General features: G+C 41.1%; 3 protein-coding genes and 1 long non-coding RNA gene across 5 annotated transcripts in view; 3 read left to right on the top strand and 1 right to left on the bottom strand.

Moving 5' to 3' along the window:
• LOC112565604 overlaps positions 1 to 17,905 on the bottom strand; it is a 71,626-nt gene that overhangs the window by 43,974 nt on the left and 9,747 nt on the right. The window contains exon 5 of the transcript XR_003099445.1: positions 13,464 to 13,666. The gene's annotated coding sequence lies outside the window, so the exon portion shown is untranslated. Of the gene's footprint in view, positions 13,667 to 17,905 lie in introns of the transcript that reaches the window.
• LOC112565602 (whey acidic protein-like) overlaps positions 1,215 to 17,905 on the top strand; it is a 30,562-nt gene continuing 13,871 nt past the window's right edge. Inside the window, exon 1 of the mRNA XM_025241150.1 lies at positions 1,215 to 1,287. Within this exon, the coding sequence (XP_025096935.1) occupies positions 1,237 to 1,287 (51 nt within the window). The 5' untranslated portion in view covers positions 1,215 to 1,236. The remainder of the gene's footprint in view (positions 1,288 to 17,905) is intronic.
• On the top strand, positions 1,993 to 17,166 carry LOC112565606. 2 transcript variants are annotated; one of them, XR_003099448.1, is made up of 5 exons: positions 1,993 to 2,087; positions 2,447 to 2,540; positions 2,931 to 3,092; positions 3,874 to 4,446; positions 16,088 to 17,166. It is a non-coding gene; the product is annotated as an uncharacterized LOC112565606 (long non-coding RNA). The 2 variants fall into 2 exon arrangements; XR_003099447.1 differs by lacking the exon at positions 16,088 to 17,166 and having other exon boundaries at positions 3,874 to 5,123.
• LOC112565603 lies at positions 8,867 to 13,363 on the top strand. The gene is made up of 4 exons (XM_025241155.1): positions 8,867 to 9,410; positions 9,960 to 10,219; positions 10,697 to 10,924; positions 12,665 to 13,363. The coding sequence occupies exons 2-4, from the start codon at positions 10,052 to 10,054 to the stop codon at positions 12,965 to 12,967; spliced, it is 699 nt and encodes a 232-aa protein (XP_025096940.1). The 5' UTR covers positions 8,867 to 9,410; positions 9,960 to 10,051; the 3' UTR covers positions 12,968 to 13,363.

Genomic DNA, 17,905 nt, shown 5'->3' with positions numbered 1-17,905 from the left:
AGAGGAAACTGGCATCTTGCAAGTTATACACTTACAGAAGTGGACGGGATGGAGTGTATGTGTGTAAGGAGGGGTGTGTGTTGTGGGTGAGGAAGGAAGATGGTAATCAGGAGGTGAAGGTGCCTTCAGCTGGAAACACCGTTCGGCAGTTCGCGCATGCGTAGAACAGGTCATTACACAAGTTATAAAAAAAACCAAATGAGTTGCACGCTTGTCACCAACAAGGACAATTGGATGTCCTGGGTTCAGATTCGTTCGGTATGCACCAGGCATCTGTTGACAAGAATCGACTGTTTTTTCTGTGATGTAAGTTTAGTTGGTGCTAGCTCGCCATCTACCATCCACCCAGCTACCCCACCACTCAGCCTCCAGCAGTATGTCCTGCTGTTGGGTCAGAAGCAAAGCTATTTATCTTGGCAAGCGTTCTAAGCTAATAAACCTCTCCATATGTTCATGTTTCATTTCTCTCTCTCTCTTTGTCATCATGGGAATCATAATGATGATGATGAATAGAAAAGATGCAAATTGATAAATTCAGTGATTAATAAATAAAGGAATAGAAAGAAATGAACTGTGACTATTCTTGAGTGGAAATGAACGCGTCCAAAACAATGACATCCTCCAGATGACCATGTTGACACTGCTGTACACTAGGCAGCAACACACAGCGTAGACCAACACACACTTAATGTAAAATAACAGACACATATAAATAAACTTAAATAGAGATGAAGAGAGTTGCAGGTCAACAAACTTAGTAATTTGATGTGGACCATTAGAATCGTATTAGATGCGTATAAGGAATGACACAGATATAAATCAACATACTCACACTTACATGTGGATCAGTCGTCATTCACACAGTCAACAGGCTCGCTATTATATGACAACCTGATGATAAAATATTTCGATGCAAACCTTATTCATCGAATATGACACAAAGGTAGTGATGCACACATTTAAGGTATGTCTGTTCTCAGGAAGTTTTGGCTTAGTTTCAATTTTTTAATAGTTACAGGGGATTTAACGACAACATCAATTCTATCATATTATTCAGCTGTTCATATTTATTGTTCATGTTTGTTGGTATGTATTGCCGTGTGCACGACTAAAGTGTATAATAGCTTCCATTACTTATGTGCATCCTCGCCTCGCAGGACTATAAAGTGGCAGACAGCTACAGAGTTTGTCATTCCTGCTGTCAGTCCAGTCCCAACGAGGTCAGAGGTCGTCGCCATGGAGAGCAGTGTAGGAGCTCAGGTCGTCAGCACGTCGCTGCTGTTCATCGTAAGGCTCGTCTGTGTGTGTGGTCAACGAATATCTGAATTACGAGGTGTATGAGTGTAACATCCAAGACACTGTAATCTACAGAAAGATGCTACACTACTGCATTTGACATTTTTTACTTATTAAATTGATTTGATGTTCATATACATGTATATGCAGTACACATCTATCTTCCGTTCTATCAATGTTTGATGAAAACTACTGCAGAGTGTTTCGACAATTTTATTTCACTAAATTGAAGATTTGCAATTAAACGCAAGAAGCCCCACTCCAACTCATGGGGAATGTATTACAGAGTCTGACCGTTTCACCTCCCTTGGCAGCTTAGTCAGCAAAGATGGAGATGCAGATGAAGATGTAAGAAGCCGAATAAGCAAAGCAAGGCTTGCGTTCCACAACCTGCGACCTATCTGGAACACGAAGGCTTTATCTTTACACACCAAGATCCACATCTTTAACACAAATGTAAAGTCAGTCCTTCTACGTGGATCTGAGACATGGTGTGTGACAAACACCATCACCAACAAGATTCAGACATTCGTCAACAGATGTCTGCGATCAGATGGACCGAGAAAATCTCCAGTACAGACCTGTGGGAGAGAACCAACCAAAAACCTGCCAGCCAGGACATCAAGAAGCGGAAGTGGGGCTGGACACACCTTGCGAAAACCATAACTAGCTTTTTTAAAAATAAAAGGTGGTGACTGAATTAATAATTACTGTCACATTGTTCTGTGTTTCAGTTTATTCTGCCGTCAGTTGGTGCCAACCATTGAATTGATCCTCTTTGCCAAAGCAAGGTAAATCTGAACATTATTTTAACAAATCACAGCAAAGGATAAATTATATACTATACGTAGACCGAGTTCACAGGTGTGACATTACTGTAGAATGTAGATGGTCTGTGTGACGTAGTTTTAGTCTGTTGTGCTGTTGTCTTTAAATAGAACGTGAAATTTCATTGGATGTGTGACCTCAGACCGGATGTAACAGCCTTCAGTCGTGTGGTGAGGAGTACTACTGTGTGTGGAGTAGTACTGTGTGCTCTGTGTGAAGAGTAGCACTGTATGCGTGGAGTTGTACTCTGTGTGTGTATGTGTGTGTGATAATACTGTATGTGATGTGTGTGTGAATCACATTTGCTGTCGTCTGCTTTCAGAAGTGCCCGCCTACCGAAGAATGTCGGGTTGCCAAGTGGTGCTTTATGTCACGAGTTGTGCCACTAACCTGCTGGCTAAAACCTGTGTGCGTTGGTGAGTCTGTGTAAAATAATGGTTACTGTAAGCTTTAGCTTAGAGTGGATGTTGAAGTGAGAGGTGTGTATCAGCTTCTGTTACTTTTAGAAGGGAGGAAAGAGTGGGAAGGATGCTGTGTCACTACTTGTATTTGCAGTAATTAAGTGACGATGCTTTGGATGATGACAAACCCTTTTTGAGACAGCAAAGAGGAGAAAAGTGTGTAAAAAATGGTCAGGGTTAGTACGAAACGGTAAAATGAAAAAAAGAAATATAAATATGATGCTTAAAAGGATGATGGTTTATATTTTAAAAAGATGAACAGATGTGGAGTAAATGAAAAAAGGAGTGTGAAGCATTACACGCTATCCCATTGATAGTAACTCTCAAACTGTTCTATACTCACAGAAAGGAACACTCTTAGGCATCACGGGTGTCCTATAGGGAGGCCACTTCTACGAAAAAGAAACCAAATGTGGGAAATCGCCTCCTGTTCACCGGGTATCCCGTGTCCAAAGAACTTTTACTGCAAACAAGAACGAGAGAACCTGTGTTGTCGCTGTGATACAGGTGAGTGTACATAATGTGTTGTCGCTGTGATACAGGTGAGTGTACATAATGTGTGTCGCTGTGATACAGGTGAGTGTACATAATGTGTTGTCGCTCTGATACAGGTGAGTGTACATAATGTGTTGTCGCTGTGATACAGGTGAGTGTACATAATGTGTTGTCGCTGTGATACAGGTGAGTGTACATAATGTGTTGTCGCTGTGATACAGGTGAGTGTACATAATGTGTTGTCGCTGTGATACAGGTGAGTGTACATAATGTGTTGTCGCTGTGATACAGGTGAGTGTACATAATGTGTTGTCGCTGTGATACAGGTGAGTGTACATAATGTGTTGTCGCTCTAATACAGGTGAGTGTACATACCGTGACGAGTACATAATTACGTCAACAACTTTAGAGTCGTCACAAATTATTTTTAAATTACTGTCTGAAATTATCTTTTGTTGGTCTGTTAGGACTTTGTTCTGAAACGTTTACGCGAAAAAATGTGTGATTTTAGATAAATGATGGCTTGACTAAAAGAGTATGTAACATGTTAAAGACATGTAAAAAAAAGATAGACTGACAAGAAGGAAATATTGAAAGCGTTAAAGATGAATTTTAAAAAGATTTTAAACTTTTCTACACACACTGAGTGTGATAATTATTCTTACCAGAATAGAGGTTACTAGCGATGTGAAGTGTCGATAATGTAAATCATTACCACGAACGTGTATGTGAACGCAGACATCTCTAACATACAATACTGTCAATAATATTTCATTTTTTATCTCTGTTAAAGACAGACCCTAGGAGGTTTAGAATCTGTGAACACGGGCTGGACTGACACCGACTGTCCCCACATCTTCAGTGTTGTGATGTGGGCTGCGCTAAGAATTGTAACTTTAGAAATGATTGAGGGGCATCCTCACAACCTCTAAAAATCTGATCATCACAAATTTCAAATTATCTATTTACTGATAAGATTATTAATATAAGAAAGTTTATTATAAAATATGTGTAAGAGTGCCCCTCACACTTTAATATTTTAAGTTATATGTATTAAAGAAAATCCCGCGACCAACGGAAAAAAATCCTTTTACCTTTTTCACTTCAAATAAAAGTTTTGATTTTTTTTAAAAACTGATTTTGTCTTCAACGTTTTAGTCTCTTTTCGGCCTGTATGTTCTCATACGAAGCATTTCACACAGGAACTATCACACAGCAGGATCAGTTCATAACGACAAAATTATTAAGTGGACAAATAAAATAAAAGGTTAAATTCATATGACATTTGTTACGAAAAGATAACACTGGACAGTAATCCTTCTTCAAAGAGGTAAATTATATTTCATGTGAAATAAATTAATAGAAGGTTGTGCAGTTTTACTTTTGACACTCATTCTACAAATTCAGATTCTCTCATTGCTATTTTCTTAAAACAGCTGATGTTGATAAAATGATGTCAAACTTGTTGATTCAGTTTACACCTTGACTATTCTCTACTAGTGAAATTACGAAAATTATGAAATATTTCAAGATTGATAAAGCCATTACAAAAAAAACTTACATCAAAAACTTACTTAAAACTTACATCACAGGTATTCTAGATAGATATTTTGCTTTTTATGAAATCTTCAGCCATAGGTGTATAATACAATAGAAAGGTATTTTTTTTAAAAATTGTTGAGTGTGAATAGCTATCTGCAGACTTTTTTGTGGAGAGATGGCAATATATTCTTTGCATACATATGAGGTCAACATTAGTTGTTTATTTTGTGCACCATTCACAAAAAACTACAATATAAAGCCTGATTTGTGCTGCTTAACCTAACCAAAATAAACACCTTTGATATTGTTTGTTTGTTATTGTAGTGGTTTAATGACTGTCACGTTTGTGAGAATGCAGGCGGTTGTGACTGGGACTAGCCACTGGCTGCAACATTGAAAGAGTTATTTCAGGTCAAGGCTACTAAGTACTGCCTCCACTCGACAAACAGAACGGCCTGGGGTGGGCGGTCAAAGACAGGGAATGATAGCATGCAGCTTATTCTGACCAAGAATGTATCAGTAGCTATTCCACACAGGACACTGAGGATAGACTTACAGTCGGACGACACCAGCGACTGCGATTGCCCGGGAGACTAGCAAGCGGTCTTGAGGGCTTGAACATTTCGTGAAGACATTGTCCTTGGTGCGAATAAGAACATCATCAATGGTATGGAGCTGAACCAAGATAAAAAGGGTTGTCATAACGACAGGGGAGAAGAGCTTGGAGAGCAGATGGCGAGTCTGAATGATGAAGATGTTCTGCTGTAAGATAATTGTTGTAAGGCCAGCACGATGACAGGACGTTCCGCAGAGAATATGAAACAACTCTCCGCAAGACGGGCTGGAGATGCCTGTTGTTGCTGGTAGGATGGAACTGCTGCTGCAGCTACAGGTCAATGATCCCCCCACCCCACACACACACACAGCAATTTTTAAATGTTGTACGGTAAAGAGGAATCTCAGAAGCAAGAATGGTCCAAAGTAGAGGTGGCAGGAAAAGTCACTACCAGTTAAATATCCACTCCTGAACACGGAGGGATAATGATGTGAGCTCTTTGGCACGAATGGAATACAGCATCACTTTCAGGATGAAAACAGTAGTTCGTAGCAAGAGCAAGCTACAGGCGACTTCGACTTGTGATGCATTCTCTTACTGTTCCTATTCATACTGGCCATGACCATGCTTATGACACAAGCAAGAAAAAACGGGAAAAGAGGAATCCGCGGGACACTTACATCTGTACTGTAACACTTAGATTATGATGAGGACATTGTCACACTATCCAGCCTGCTGAAAAAAACTGCATCAAAAGTAAAACACAGAACAACAAAAAATATAAGATTGCATGTCAAGTCAACAGAACCCATCACAATTGATAACAAAATAGAAAGTCCAAGAACTGACAGTTTAGTAACAACAAATGGCGAAACAGAAAAACATGTAAACAAACTCATGAAATCAAATGAAGCCTTTGCCATGATAAAATATTGAAGTAGAAATCTCGAAAGAAAAATACAAAATTATAAAGCTGCAAGATAAAAAAAAATCCTAGAGACCTTCCAAACAAAATGTCTGAAGAAAGATTGTCAGATATTCTTACTAAAGATTCTGAAATTCTGACAAGCTGCACAAATATGACAACCGTAGTCCAAAAAAATGAAGATGGCTACTAGAATACGTGAAACCAGAGGCACCACCCGAAATAGCCCTTGCTTGGTCAGCCGATGGCCAGAGGAAACAGCCAAAAGGAACATGGCGACGGTCATTAGACAGAGAGACAACAGAAGAAACACAAACTAAATGGGAACAACATAACTAGACTTGCGCTGACAAACAAAAATGGAGGTTTTGAGTGGATACCTGACGTACACCACCTTAGGTACGAAGAGGACCAAGACATTCAATAAGAGCTGAATTCATTTTCCACAAATAGTTTTGCAGTTATCTCAGTTGATGTAGGACTTAATCGATGACTACATAATAATTCACCTGTCACTGCAGAACCCAGTAATATTTTCAGACGACATTCTACCTACAAAAGATAAAATCTGACACGTGATCAGTGTGGGCTCGCTAAATGGACGAACCATATGATATGTGGTTGAAACACTGTAGCCATTACAGCTAAATAAACGTCCACAATAAATAGATAAAATCTCGCTGATATCTCGAGTTTTTCCACCTCATCTGTTCCTCTACTCGACACCCACGTATCCGGTTGCACGCACGCACGCATATACACACACAATCATTTTCTCTCAAGTTTTGAGAGCACGCATCTTAAATGGATTGAGCCAAACATTATCAAGATATCCGACTGGACCTTGCTTATAACTCAAGCATGATCAAATTCAATTTTCACGACACCAGGCACGCAGGATGGTTAGAAATTGAACGAAGTGTAATCTCATGTAATAATTGCTGGAGTGCATTTTATAACATTTGTAACCAGGTCTATGAACAAATTAGTGAAAGGTGATCTTAACCGTTGAGTCCTGAGGATAAATCTATGTCCTGAAAATCCACTCATCCTAAAACTATTTCAAGAAATGTCAGAAAAATCAAGTTAGCATTGTAACTATGGTGTGTTCCCGCTTCAACCTTGTGTATTGGTCACCATTGAACTCTTCAACGTAGCAAAGGTAAAAGGTAAAGAGTCCATTAACGAGCCCACTGGCCGTACATGCAGCGAACGTGATTGGTTCACCGTGTCTAAAAACATGGGAAAGTTAGTTCTGTCCTTTAGCCGCCTTCCCTCAACAAGGGGCCTGACCGTGTACACAGCACTGTCATCCCCAACTGGCCGGTTGGTGGTATTACAGGTACTCCGGCCGCTCCGCCCATGGAATCTGTTCCGTTGCAGTTGTGCTTGGCTCTGCCGTCGTTGTACGGTTGCCGCTGTTGCAGTTGCACCACAGGCTTGTTTTGAAACTTTTCTCTTTCAAATCGGCCGGTGATCACTGCCTCGGCATTTCACTCCTCCGACACCACCTTTGCCGAGGCTGCGAAAGCCTGCCTTGTGAATGACTGAATGGTGGACAAAGACGTCTTGGCCGCCATTATCAGGTGTGATGAACCCCCATCCCTTTGACACGTTGAACCACCTGCAGAAACCTCGCCTTCTGCCCCCTCCACCATCGCTGTCATGGGGAGGTCTTGATAGCTGGCCGCCCCGTTGTTTTGTCTTCTGTCTTCGCAGATATTTCTGTTTGTGCTGACAATGTCCTGCGAAGCTGGGAGGCTGCCTCCATCTCCAACTGTGTGACTCGTGCAGTCAGACCATCTGTCTCATTTTCCCTGCCATTACACATCTCCTCTCTCTCTACACGTCGATCGGCAAAAAAAGACCCATGGTCGGCCAGCTGTCTGGATGTTTCACGTCGGACCTGGCTGTTTTTAAGTCCTTTCACAAAGGCCGCCAGGTGTGTACTGGCGATCAGCAGGCGATTTGCTTTCGCCTGGAAATTCCGGAGGGTCGCGGCATATTCGATGAATGCCTCCTCACTCTGCTGTCGGCGGTTATAAAAACTTGCAATAATGTCCACAATATCTCTCCGCTCACCGTATTCCTCCATCAAAACATCCAAAATCTTTTCCGGCGTGTCTATCATGTCATGAGGGAACATCAGAACTCGCCCTCAGGCAGGTCCCTCCAGCGAGTTAAGAATATAAGCACACGCCGCATTCTCAGGCATCGGGCTGATGGCGAGAGCTACCTCCATCTCTCTTTCAAACTCGCAGACACTTGGCCCTCCGGCAAACTTCTGAAATCGGAATAAATGACATTTTCCTACAGCCTCTGCTGTACTGTCGTCCTCTTCAGCCATTGTGCACTTCTCTGCTGACAAATATCTTGCTCGCAGCGCCAAATTGACGTAGCCGAGTGGTGGGACTTTGGACTAACGACAACAACTGTCCAGCAGTCAAATAAAAGCAGGAACCGTCAGTAGGTGCAACCCTTTAATGCACGGCTAGAACAATGGCCACAAGTCAGTGCTCCTTCCCCGATCCGCCATTTCCCCCCCCCCCCCTCGTCCCTTTACCTTAACTTTCTCCTTTTTGTCGTCACTTTATTTTGACGTCACATTACGTCATTTGAACTTAAAATAACCAATAACGACACTCTACACAGCACGTCAGTAATAAAATGTTTTCTTTGGGCGGCCTCGCAGGGCGAGTATGGAGAGGTCTCAGGTCAGTACTGCAATCGAACGCGAACGCCTCCTCTCTCTGTTGAAACCACCATTACTAACTTGCCAGATGTAGTCCTGAGCAGTATCTTCCAGCATTTGCACTGGAAGGAAAAGCTAATGGCAGTGAAAGCCTTCCCAGCATGGAACAGAATTCTTCACTCTACTTTAGGGTGGAAAGATTTTGAAAATGACCGTTACTATGCACAGTCCGTTCAAGCTCTCGTGTCCAATAACTACTTACTTGAAGAAATCACATGTATTGCACAGTATGGACAGTTCTTCACCCATGCTGTTATATGGCTGGAAGTCTTTCCATCCGCTGACAATCCTCAGGAAACTGACTTGGCTCTGCTAGGAGCTTTAGAGACACACTGTTTTCGTCTAAAGTCACTGGTCATCTACCACCCACCCAAGCTCTCCCCCTCCTCCATTAAGCGTTCTGGTGCGCGCTACATCAAACCTCTGCAGAGGATGTTCAGCTTCAACCCCTCCCTGGACCTCAGTCTGTGTCGTGTTTCTTTCCTCTCTGAGGGAACGCAGGCTGGACTCTGCAAGCTGTTAGACTGGTACCAAGAGCACAATGTGCTGCAGAAGGTGAGGCAGAGGTACAACTCTAGTCAAAGTATGTTCTACAGATGTACACAATGTTTCAGTTATTTTCACCAGTTTTCTTCAATTGTAGCTGAGGCTGATATAGTTTGATGTTTCCTATTGTGTTATAACAAGTTTAATGAGTGGTAGGGATTTGTTACCAACTAAATGCTGTCTCACAGCAAAATAACAAGTCTGTCCCTATTGTATCATTCGGGCACGCATCAACAAGACTATAACAAAAGTTTGTTTATAAAGGTAACAGAATAAGCAAAAGTTATGCTGTTTGACATCTAGCCTTCAATCTAAAGACCGGAAACACTACTTTGCTACAAAACAAAGGCATTAAAATAAGGGAAAATTTAACTTTAAAGAGGTTTATATACAAAGATGGGGTTGATGTTGATTTTACATCTATATGTGACTAACAGACATATATAACAAGAATAGTGGTTCACACACTGTCGTCTTCTTGAATAATGGGTTTAATTTTCTGAGGATACATTTTCATAGTTTCTTGTTATATATGACATTTTGTTACTTCGGTGGCAGGTTGCCTGCCTGGACTTTTCTTATGGCAAAATGGAATCTACATTGCGTCCTATGAACTCTCTAGTCTACTGCACGTCACTACGTGTACTCAAATGCCCGATCCAATATCTGAATACTCAGATTTTGCAACAACTTGTAGAATTCAACCTGCAGGAGCTGTACGTCTCATGAGTGATGTGCATACCCGTGATCTTTTTTATGATGAACAATCAGCCATTGACTGGCATGGACTGCAACTTTTACCTGGGCGGAACCTAAAGGCAGGTTTCCACACTGGTCTTAATCAAATTCTTGTTTTTACAAATCTTCCTAACTTCTTTGTCAGGTTTTAAAAGAACTTAGAACAAAGTCACCCCACAAAATCATAAGATCATGCTTTCTTTATCAGTTGCGCAAAAGTCCGTAGATATACTTACATCATTGACCATTTAAACTACAGCCAGTAGATCTGAAATAGGACATACAAAACTCCATGCATACGACACAATGTGTAAGATAAGAAATGCTTTTAAGTTGGAGGTAAATCTACAGTAATTATGACCTCTTTCCATGCATGACAAGTTGTGCTTGTACCTATGATAACAGAACAAGAGTATTTACACAGATTTAGGGAAATAACATCTTGTGATGTGTAAGTTCTGTGCTGAGCTCGACATTTTTATTTTTAGAGCTTGGTTTTGTTAGATAACAGAACTTGAACATCCACACTGTCTTAATGTAGTTGCTGTCTGTTTCAGGTGCACTATGTGTTCCGCTTTAGTGATGTGGTCTTGTGCCCTAATCCATACGCACGCAGCTTGGCATTGGACAGTCTTTGTGACGGCATCTCTAGAGAGTTATTGGTTTCTATAGCCGATACCTATGGAGCGACACTAGAAATGTTTAGCTTCATAGGAGTCGTCTGGTATCCTAGTGATCTTGATGTGATGTTCTCGGATTTGGAGGACCTGCCTACTACCTTCGAGGTAAACAATGTGCATTATATTACTTGTGTTTGGCATAAGAGAGAGAACTTGACATAATTGTCCTAAAAGAAATGTTAATGAAAAAATATTTTTTTTACTCACATAATGCTAGATATATAACAAGTTGGGACCTATTGTACAGTGTTACCTAACAGACCTGAAGCTGGAGCTAAAAGCAAAGCGACTCTCAAACACTCCCTTCAAACATTCACTTTGATTTAGAGAAGCTTCAAGACCCAAACGTTGCACAAGTCTTCAAGTCCATAGTTGGAGGAAAATTTTCCATGCTGAACCTGGTGGACTGTGATGTAGACACCCTCTCTGGAAACATCAAAGAGGTGTTAATGTCAACAGCCCAGGAGGTTCTAAGGTGACATAGCAATAAGAAACAGCCACTGATCGTGAACGACATCCTAGATCTCTGTGACCAAAGAATGACCGTGAAGAGGAAAAAGAAAAGCAAACCCGAAGCAGCTTCCAAATACAAAGAGGCGAACTGTGCCTTCAAGAAAGGAATGAAGGCAGCTAGGGAGAACTGAATCAAGAGCCAATGCCAGACCATAGAGGATGGAATGGCACAAGGTAACAGTAAGAAGGCCTACCAACTTGTAAAGACCCTCACTAAGACATATCAGCAGCACAAGACCTCAGGCATCAAATACAGCAATGGCAACCTCACAAAAACCAATGCTGTTCTCAACCGATGGACTGAGTACTGCAAGAATGTGTACAACTTCCAGCTGAAGACCAACACCAACATCCTCCAAACCAACCAGGCAAAGGTGAACCTGCAAACCTACCAGTCCTGTGGGAAGGGTCAAAAGAGCTGTGCATCGTCTGAAGGGAAGACAGTTGCCAGGCATTGATAATGTGCCAGCTGAATTGCTCAAGAAGCGTGGGGAAGAAACTACAAAGGCGCTGACTGTCATGTGCCAAAGAGTCTGGGAAGGCATCGCCCAAAGAATGGGCGCAGTCACTAATTATACCCCATACCCCCCAAACAATATGGACAACAACACCAGCCTAGTCTTATGGATGAGTCTGTTCTTGAAGAATGAGGCCACACAATGGATCCGAGAGTTCCGACGAGAGACATTGCTGAGTCGTGTTCATCTAGCAGGGTAGATTTCTCAGTGAGTGGAATGATTCTGTTAAAGAAGATTGTCCACATGGTAATCCCTCAAGGGTGTGTGCTTTCTTGTCCTGTTCCCTGTGTACACTGAGTTTACTATTAACACTGGTCGAAAAGTTGTGGAACATGCAGACAATATGGCCTAGGTGGTCTACTTCACAGCTGAAGTCTCTGACCCAGTACTTCGCCTGCATGAGGGAGCTGGAGAACTGGGGTTTGGTCACAGCTTGTAATGTAAATAGAATAAGGGTTTTTTTATCCAGATTTTGGTGGTTGACATCTTGTACTGAGCTCAGCCATTTGAAAGCAATTTTGCATCTGGCTTTTAAATAACAATTTTCCATGTTCAGAAAAAAACTAGCTGCATCTGTAGTACAGGGCATCTGTAGTACAAATCCTGGAACTCCTTGAAAAAGAAATGCTAATTCATTAAAAATTTTTGAACTCGTCTTCCTCCAGCCAAAACTGTATGTTTACACGGCGTCTAGATTGAAGTGTGCTGAATGTGCTGCTAAACCTCATCATGTATCTATGTTCACAGTACCTGGCGTCTAGACTGAAGTGTGCTGAATGTGCTGCTAAACCTCATCATGTATCTATGTTCACAGTACCTGGCGTCTAGGCTGACGTGTGTGCACACTGTGGTGCTTAACCTCTTCATCCCAAAAGATGCACTTATCAGCCTGGCTCGACATGCCCCAGCTCTCAAGACGCTACTGGTCTATGAACATAAAATTTTGTTTGGCGAACATGCAGCTAACACAGAAATAGAGGAACTGAAACAAATAATTTCTGAGGCACTTGGATATTCCTGGAAACCTTTGTCAGAAAATGACACTTTTTATGAACTATCTGGCTATAGGCAGAGTCTGCTTTTTGAGGATTTTTTTCTCGATTGTTTAGATCGTTAGTGTTTTTGCGGACATGTGTCAGTCACAAGCCAGACATGGCCCCCATGCTGTTTTCAAAGTCTGCTGTTTGAGGATTTTTTTCTCGACTGGTTAGATTCGTGGAGTGTGTAGTACCCGGTCAAACTCTCGACAGCCAGTTCTGCGAAACATTATCACTCAGAGAGTGTTCTGAGTCGAAATTTGAGCCCGACACCTTTTAGTTCTTACTATAGTGGTTACAAGGGAATGATTTTACGTAGGACGGAGTGGGAAGGTAAAAAATCAAATGAAGGTAGATATAGATAATTTCCCAAACCAATAACACCCCCAAAAGGGAAACACACACACACACACACATATGCACTTATGCACGCACGCACACACATACACACATAAAGCTTATATACATAAACATGGACAATAATACATACAGACGCACATACATAATACATGCATGTCATTCTTCACTGAACTTCGTTTTGGTGCGTGTGTGCATGTCTGCGTGTGTGTCGGGTGGGTGTAGTGTCGCACCTGTCCACTGCGCGTTCGATGAGATGCCACCTCTCATCTCGATGATTTCGATTCTTTCTGATCCGAAGACACCACAATCCACAGGCTTCCCTCTCTTTTGACCTCTGTTGATCTCTGGATGACTGGGCCAGGATTCCTTCTCCCTGCAATGTCACTGAGTCTGTGGCCTGCACTGTGAGGAGACTGTGTCTGCAAAGGATGTGCAAAGTCTTTGTACAGTTTTTGTATGTCAGCTGCGAATGGTGGTGTATGTGTAAACGCGGTCCTTCTGCGTGGAGTACAAACCACAGAGTACATTGTTACTTATATTTGTAATGTCACCAGATGATATCAATCTTTTCATGGAGTGAATATCTCAACTTTGTCTGAAATCTTAGACTTTGACAAAACAACGCAAGGCTGAATGGATAAACCTGAGTATCCATCACATTTTTCACTCCACACGATAATCCTCATTCTCCCTATTTCAACATACACGCACATACAGACATACATACACACATACATACAGGCATACCTTGATTACGGGATGAACAAGACACGGACGAGTGACGCGCCTGACATGGTCATAGACAACATTCATTATCACTCTGTACATCATCTACACAATAAAACAAGCGGTGGACGAAAATTTAGATGCAGATGGCGATCAGGTTTCGCTGGCGGTGAACAGACTGGACAAAAACAAAATGAGCGTTCACCATACCGTCTGCCTATATATGACCCAGAGGACAGTCAGTGTCAGGCAGGCTGGAAAAGTGTTAACACACTAGGAAGAAACTTCTGTTTTACCAAATACAGGATGATAAATTTTAAGCTGATTATTTTGTAAGTCCCGCGAATGATGTTATAAACTTATAAATATTTTTAAATTGCCCTTGACAGAAAAAAGGTTCCTCCTCCCTGGTATATACACTGGTAAGAATATAGACTTTCATCATTACTGCAATCAGTGATATAATTTCTTTCCAATTTACAGAATCTAGTTTTCGTAGAGCTAGTGTCAACACAGTTCTGTTTAGAAAATGGTATTGTCAAAAGAAAAAAATCTGCCAGACCAACAAACCTAAAAGAGCGGGAGGAAGAGGAATAGTCATAGGAGGTTTAACAAATTCTATAAGGCTACGGTGATTTCTACTATCATTTGTTAATCTACTGTGGAATACCTTTAACGAATGAACTTCACAAAGAGGGAAGCACAATTAATGTGCAAACATCACTGAAAATAGAATGAAGCCACGTAAACCTTAGGAACTCACGCATGGTAAGTAACTCCTGCACCTACTGTAACCCTAAAATCAAGGTGCAGTCCCTTTATTCCAGCATTTGCGGTAGGATAGGGATGGAAGGGAAGGTTTGTTGGAAACGACAAACCATATGTTTAGCTTACTACACAGTTCTTTAACAGATTTATGTTAAAGGGGGTCGTCCTGCATGCCACACAATTAGACGCCATTTTGCCCACACAGAGACAAAGAATAAATGTTTATCAGTCGAGGCAGACAAACTTACAGCCAACAGACATCGAATCATAAATCTGCTCCCCAAAGTTTCTTCTGTAGGATGAATAGACTGTGTAACCTTGACACTGTGGACTGCGACCCCAGGCAGGTGACGAGGTCCACGCGACCTGTCTAAGGTTGTAATGTCCAGAATTACAATAGCCAATAGCTGAATATGTAACTCTTAGCACTTGGCTACAATACTTTTCAAATATTAACAATTTTGATAACGCAGACATCCTTCTAGCGCATTATTGTTGGATCGGCCGTAGAACTCCGACCTCACACCAAGTCGTCAGGTCAGCGTGAGATACTTTAGTAAGACAAGGTCCTTGCAGGCCTGAAGAATACTGTACAACAGTACTGGGTGAGAAGACGAAAGTTAGCATAGATCTCTGATTTGGTTGTTGTTGTTAGTTTTCACAAGTAAACAACTCCAGGGTAAAGAGGAACAAACCTAAAACAAAGAAAGTAACAAAGGAAGGGATGGATTGGGGGAGTAAGGGAATCGAACATGCACGTGACATCAAATATGTATCTAAAGAAACATCACACTCATTAAATAAGTAGGAAAACAAAGGCAGAGAGTTGATCAAGATGGGCGAGACCGCCATTGTGTCTCTAATATCAGTGACAGGCACCAATTAACATTTTTTACCAATTAACATTTGTTTAAGCTACCAGTCGTACGTGGACGATCTATTGAACAACTTCTGTAACTCTCCTGCATACATCTTGATGTGCAATTTTTCTTTTTTCTTTATTTTGTAATTGTAGATTACACATGGATGTATAGATACAAACTTACAGGAACAATATGAAGTATCAGATAGTTTTTCGATTGTCGAAGAAAAAAAAAAGTTTAATGCACGGAGGTAATCACACGATTGTTTAGTAATTGTTAGTAAATATTTTGTTGTTCAGCAAGAGCCTAGCTACTCTCACTCACGTCATTTTCTAAAATCAATTATGAAAAATAACTGATAGTATTGAGTTATGTATGTCTGCATGCGTGCGTGTGAAAGAGAAAGAGAGTGAGAGATGTGTGTGTTCGCAAGTTCGTGTTTACATGCGTGCGTGGCGGAAATTAAAAAGTAAATAATAGAAGGTTGTGCAGTTTTACTTTTGACACTCATTCTACAAATTCAGATTCTCTCATTGCTCTATGTTCTTAAAACAACTGATGTTGATAAAGTGATGTCAAACTTGTTGATTCAGTTTACACCTTGACTATTCTCTACTAGCGAAATTACGAAACTTATGAAATATTTCAAGATTGATAAAGCCATTACAAAAAAAACTTACATCTAAAACTCACTTAAAACTTACATCACAGGTATTCTAGACAGATATTTTGCTTTTTATGAAATCTTCAGCCATAGGTGTATAATACAATAGAAAGGTATCTTTTTTTAAAAATTGTTGAGTGTGAATAGCTATCTGCAATCTTTTTTGTGGAGAGATGGCAATATATTCTTTGCATATGTATAAGGTCAACATTAGTTGTCTATTTTGTGCACCATTCACAAAAAACTACAATATAAAGCCTGATTTGTGCTGCTTAACCTAACCAAAATAAACACCTTTGATATTGTTTGTTTGTTATTGTAGTGGTTTAATGACTGTCACGTTTGTGAGAATGCAGGCGGTTGTGACTGGGACTAGCCACTGGCTGCAACATTGAAAGAGTTATTTCAGGTCAAGGCTACTAAGTACTGCCTCCACTCGACAAACAGAACGGCCTGGGGTGGGCGGTCAAAGACAGGGAATGATAGCATGCAGCTTATTCTGACCAAGAATGTATCAGTAACTATTCCACACAGGACACTGAGGATAGACTTACAGTCGGATGACACCAGCGACTGCGATTGCCCGGGAGACTAGCAAGCGGTCTTGGGGGCTTGAACATTTCGTGAAGACATTGTCCTTGGTGCGAATAAGAACATCATCAATGGTATGGAGCTGAACCAAGATAAAAGGGTTGTCATAACGACAGGGGAGAAGAGCTTGGAGAGCAGATGGCGAGTCTGAAATGATGAAGATGTTCTGCTGTAAGATAATTGTTGTAAGGCCAGCACGATGACAGGACGTTCCGCAGAGAATATGAAACAACTCTCCGCAAGACGGGCTGGAGATGCCTGTTGTTGCTGGTAGGATGGAACTGCTGCTGCAGCTACAGGTCAATGATCCCCCCCCCCACACACACACACAGCAATTTTTAAATGTTGTACGGTAAAGAGGAATCTCAGAAGCAAGAATGGTCCAAAGTAGAGGTGGCAGGAGAGGTCACTACCAGTTAAATATCCACTCCTGAACACGGAGGGATAATGGTGTGAGCTCTTTGGCACGAATGGAATACAGGCATCACTTTCAGGATGAGAAACAGTAGTTCGTAGCAAGAGCAAGCTACAGGCGACTTCGACTTTACTGCTGGTGTCCAACAGGGATGCATTCTCTTACTGTTTCTATTCATACTGGCCATGACCATGCTTATGACACAAGCAAGAAAAGACGGTAAAAGAGGAATCCGCTGGACACTTACATCTGTACTGTAACACTTAGATTATGATGAGGACATTGTCACACTATCCAGCCAGCACAAAGATGCTCATAAAGATTAACCATCTGAAAAAAACTGCATCAAAAGTAAAACACAGGAACAACAAAAAATATAAGACTGCATGTCAAGTCAACAGAACCCATCACAATTGATAACAAAAGAGAAAGTCCAAGAACTCACATATCTTGACAGTTTAGTAACAACAAATGGAGACACAGAAAAAAATGTAAAGAAACTCATGAAATCAAATGAAGCCTTTGCCATGATAAAAATATTGGAAGTAGAAATCTCGAAAGAAAAATACAAAATTAAAAATATATAGAAGCACAATCCTTTTAATCTTACTCTGTGGAAGAGAGTGCTGCA

This window comes from Pomacea canaliculata, linkage group LG6 (genome assembly GCF_003073045.1).
Source record: "Pomacea canaliculata isolate SZHN2017 linkage group LG6, ASM307304v1, whole genome shotgun sequence".
In the NCBI taxonomy this organism is placed as follows: Eukaryota; Metazoa; Mollusca; class Gastropoda; order Architaenioglossa; family Ampullariidae; genus Pomacea; species Pomacea canaliculata.
Note: the sequence above shows the minus strand (reverse complement) of the source record. Positions and strands in the feature narration are given on the sequence as shown.

What these genes read in the sequence shown, in the direction of transcription:
- LOC112565603 (XM_025241155.1), top strand. Translation starts at nt 10,052, where the DNA reads ATGCCCGATCCAATATCTGAATACTCAGATTTTGCAACAACTTGTAGA. An exon ending in TACCTGGGCGGAACCTAAAG is followed by an intron (nt 10,220 to 10,696) that starts GCAGGTTTCCAC and finishes TGTCTGTTTCAG; the next exon opens with GTGCACTATGTGTTCCGCTT. An exon ending in ACCTGCCTACTACCTTCGAG is followed by an intron (nt 10,925 to 12,664) that starts GTAAACAATGTG and finishes CTATGTTCACAG; the next exon opens with TACCTGGCGTCTAGGCTGAC.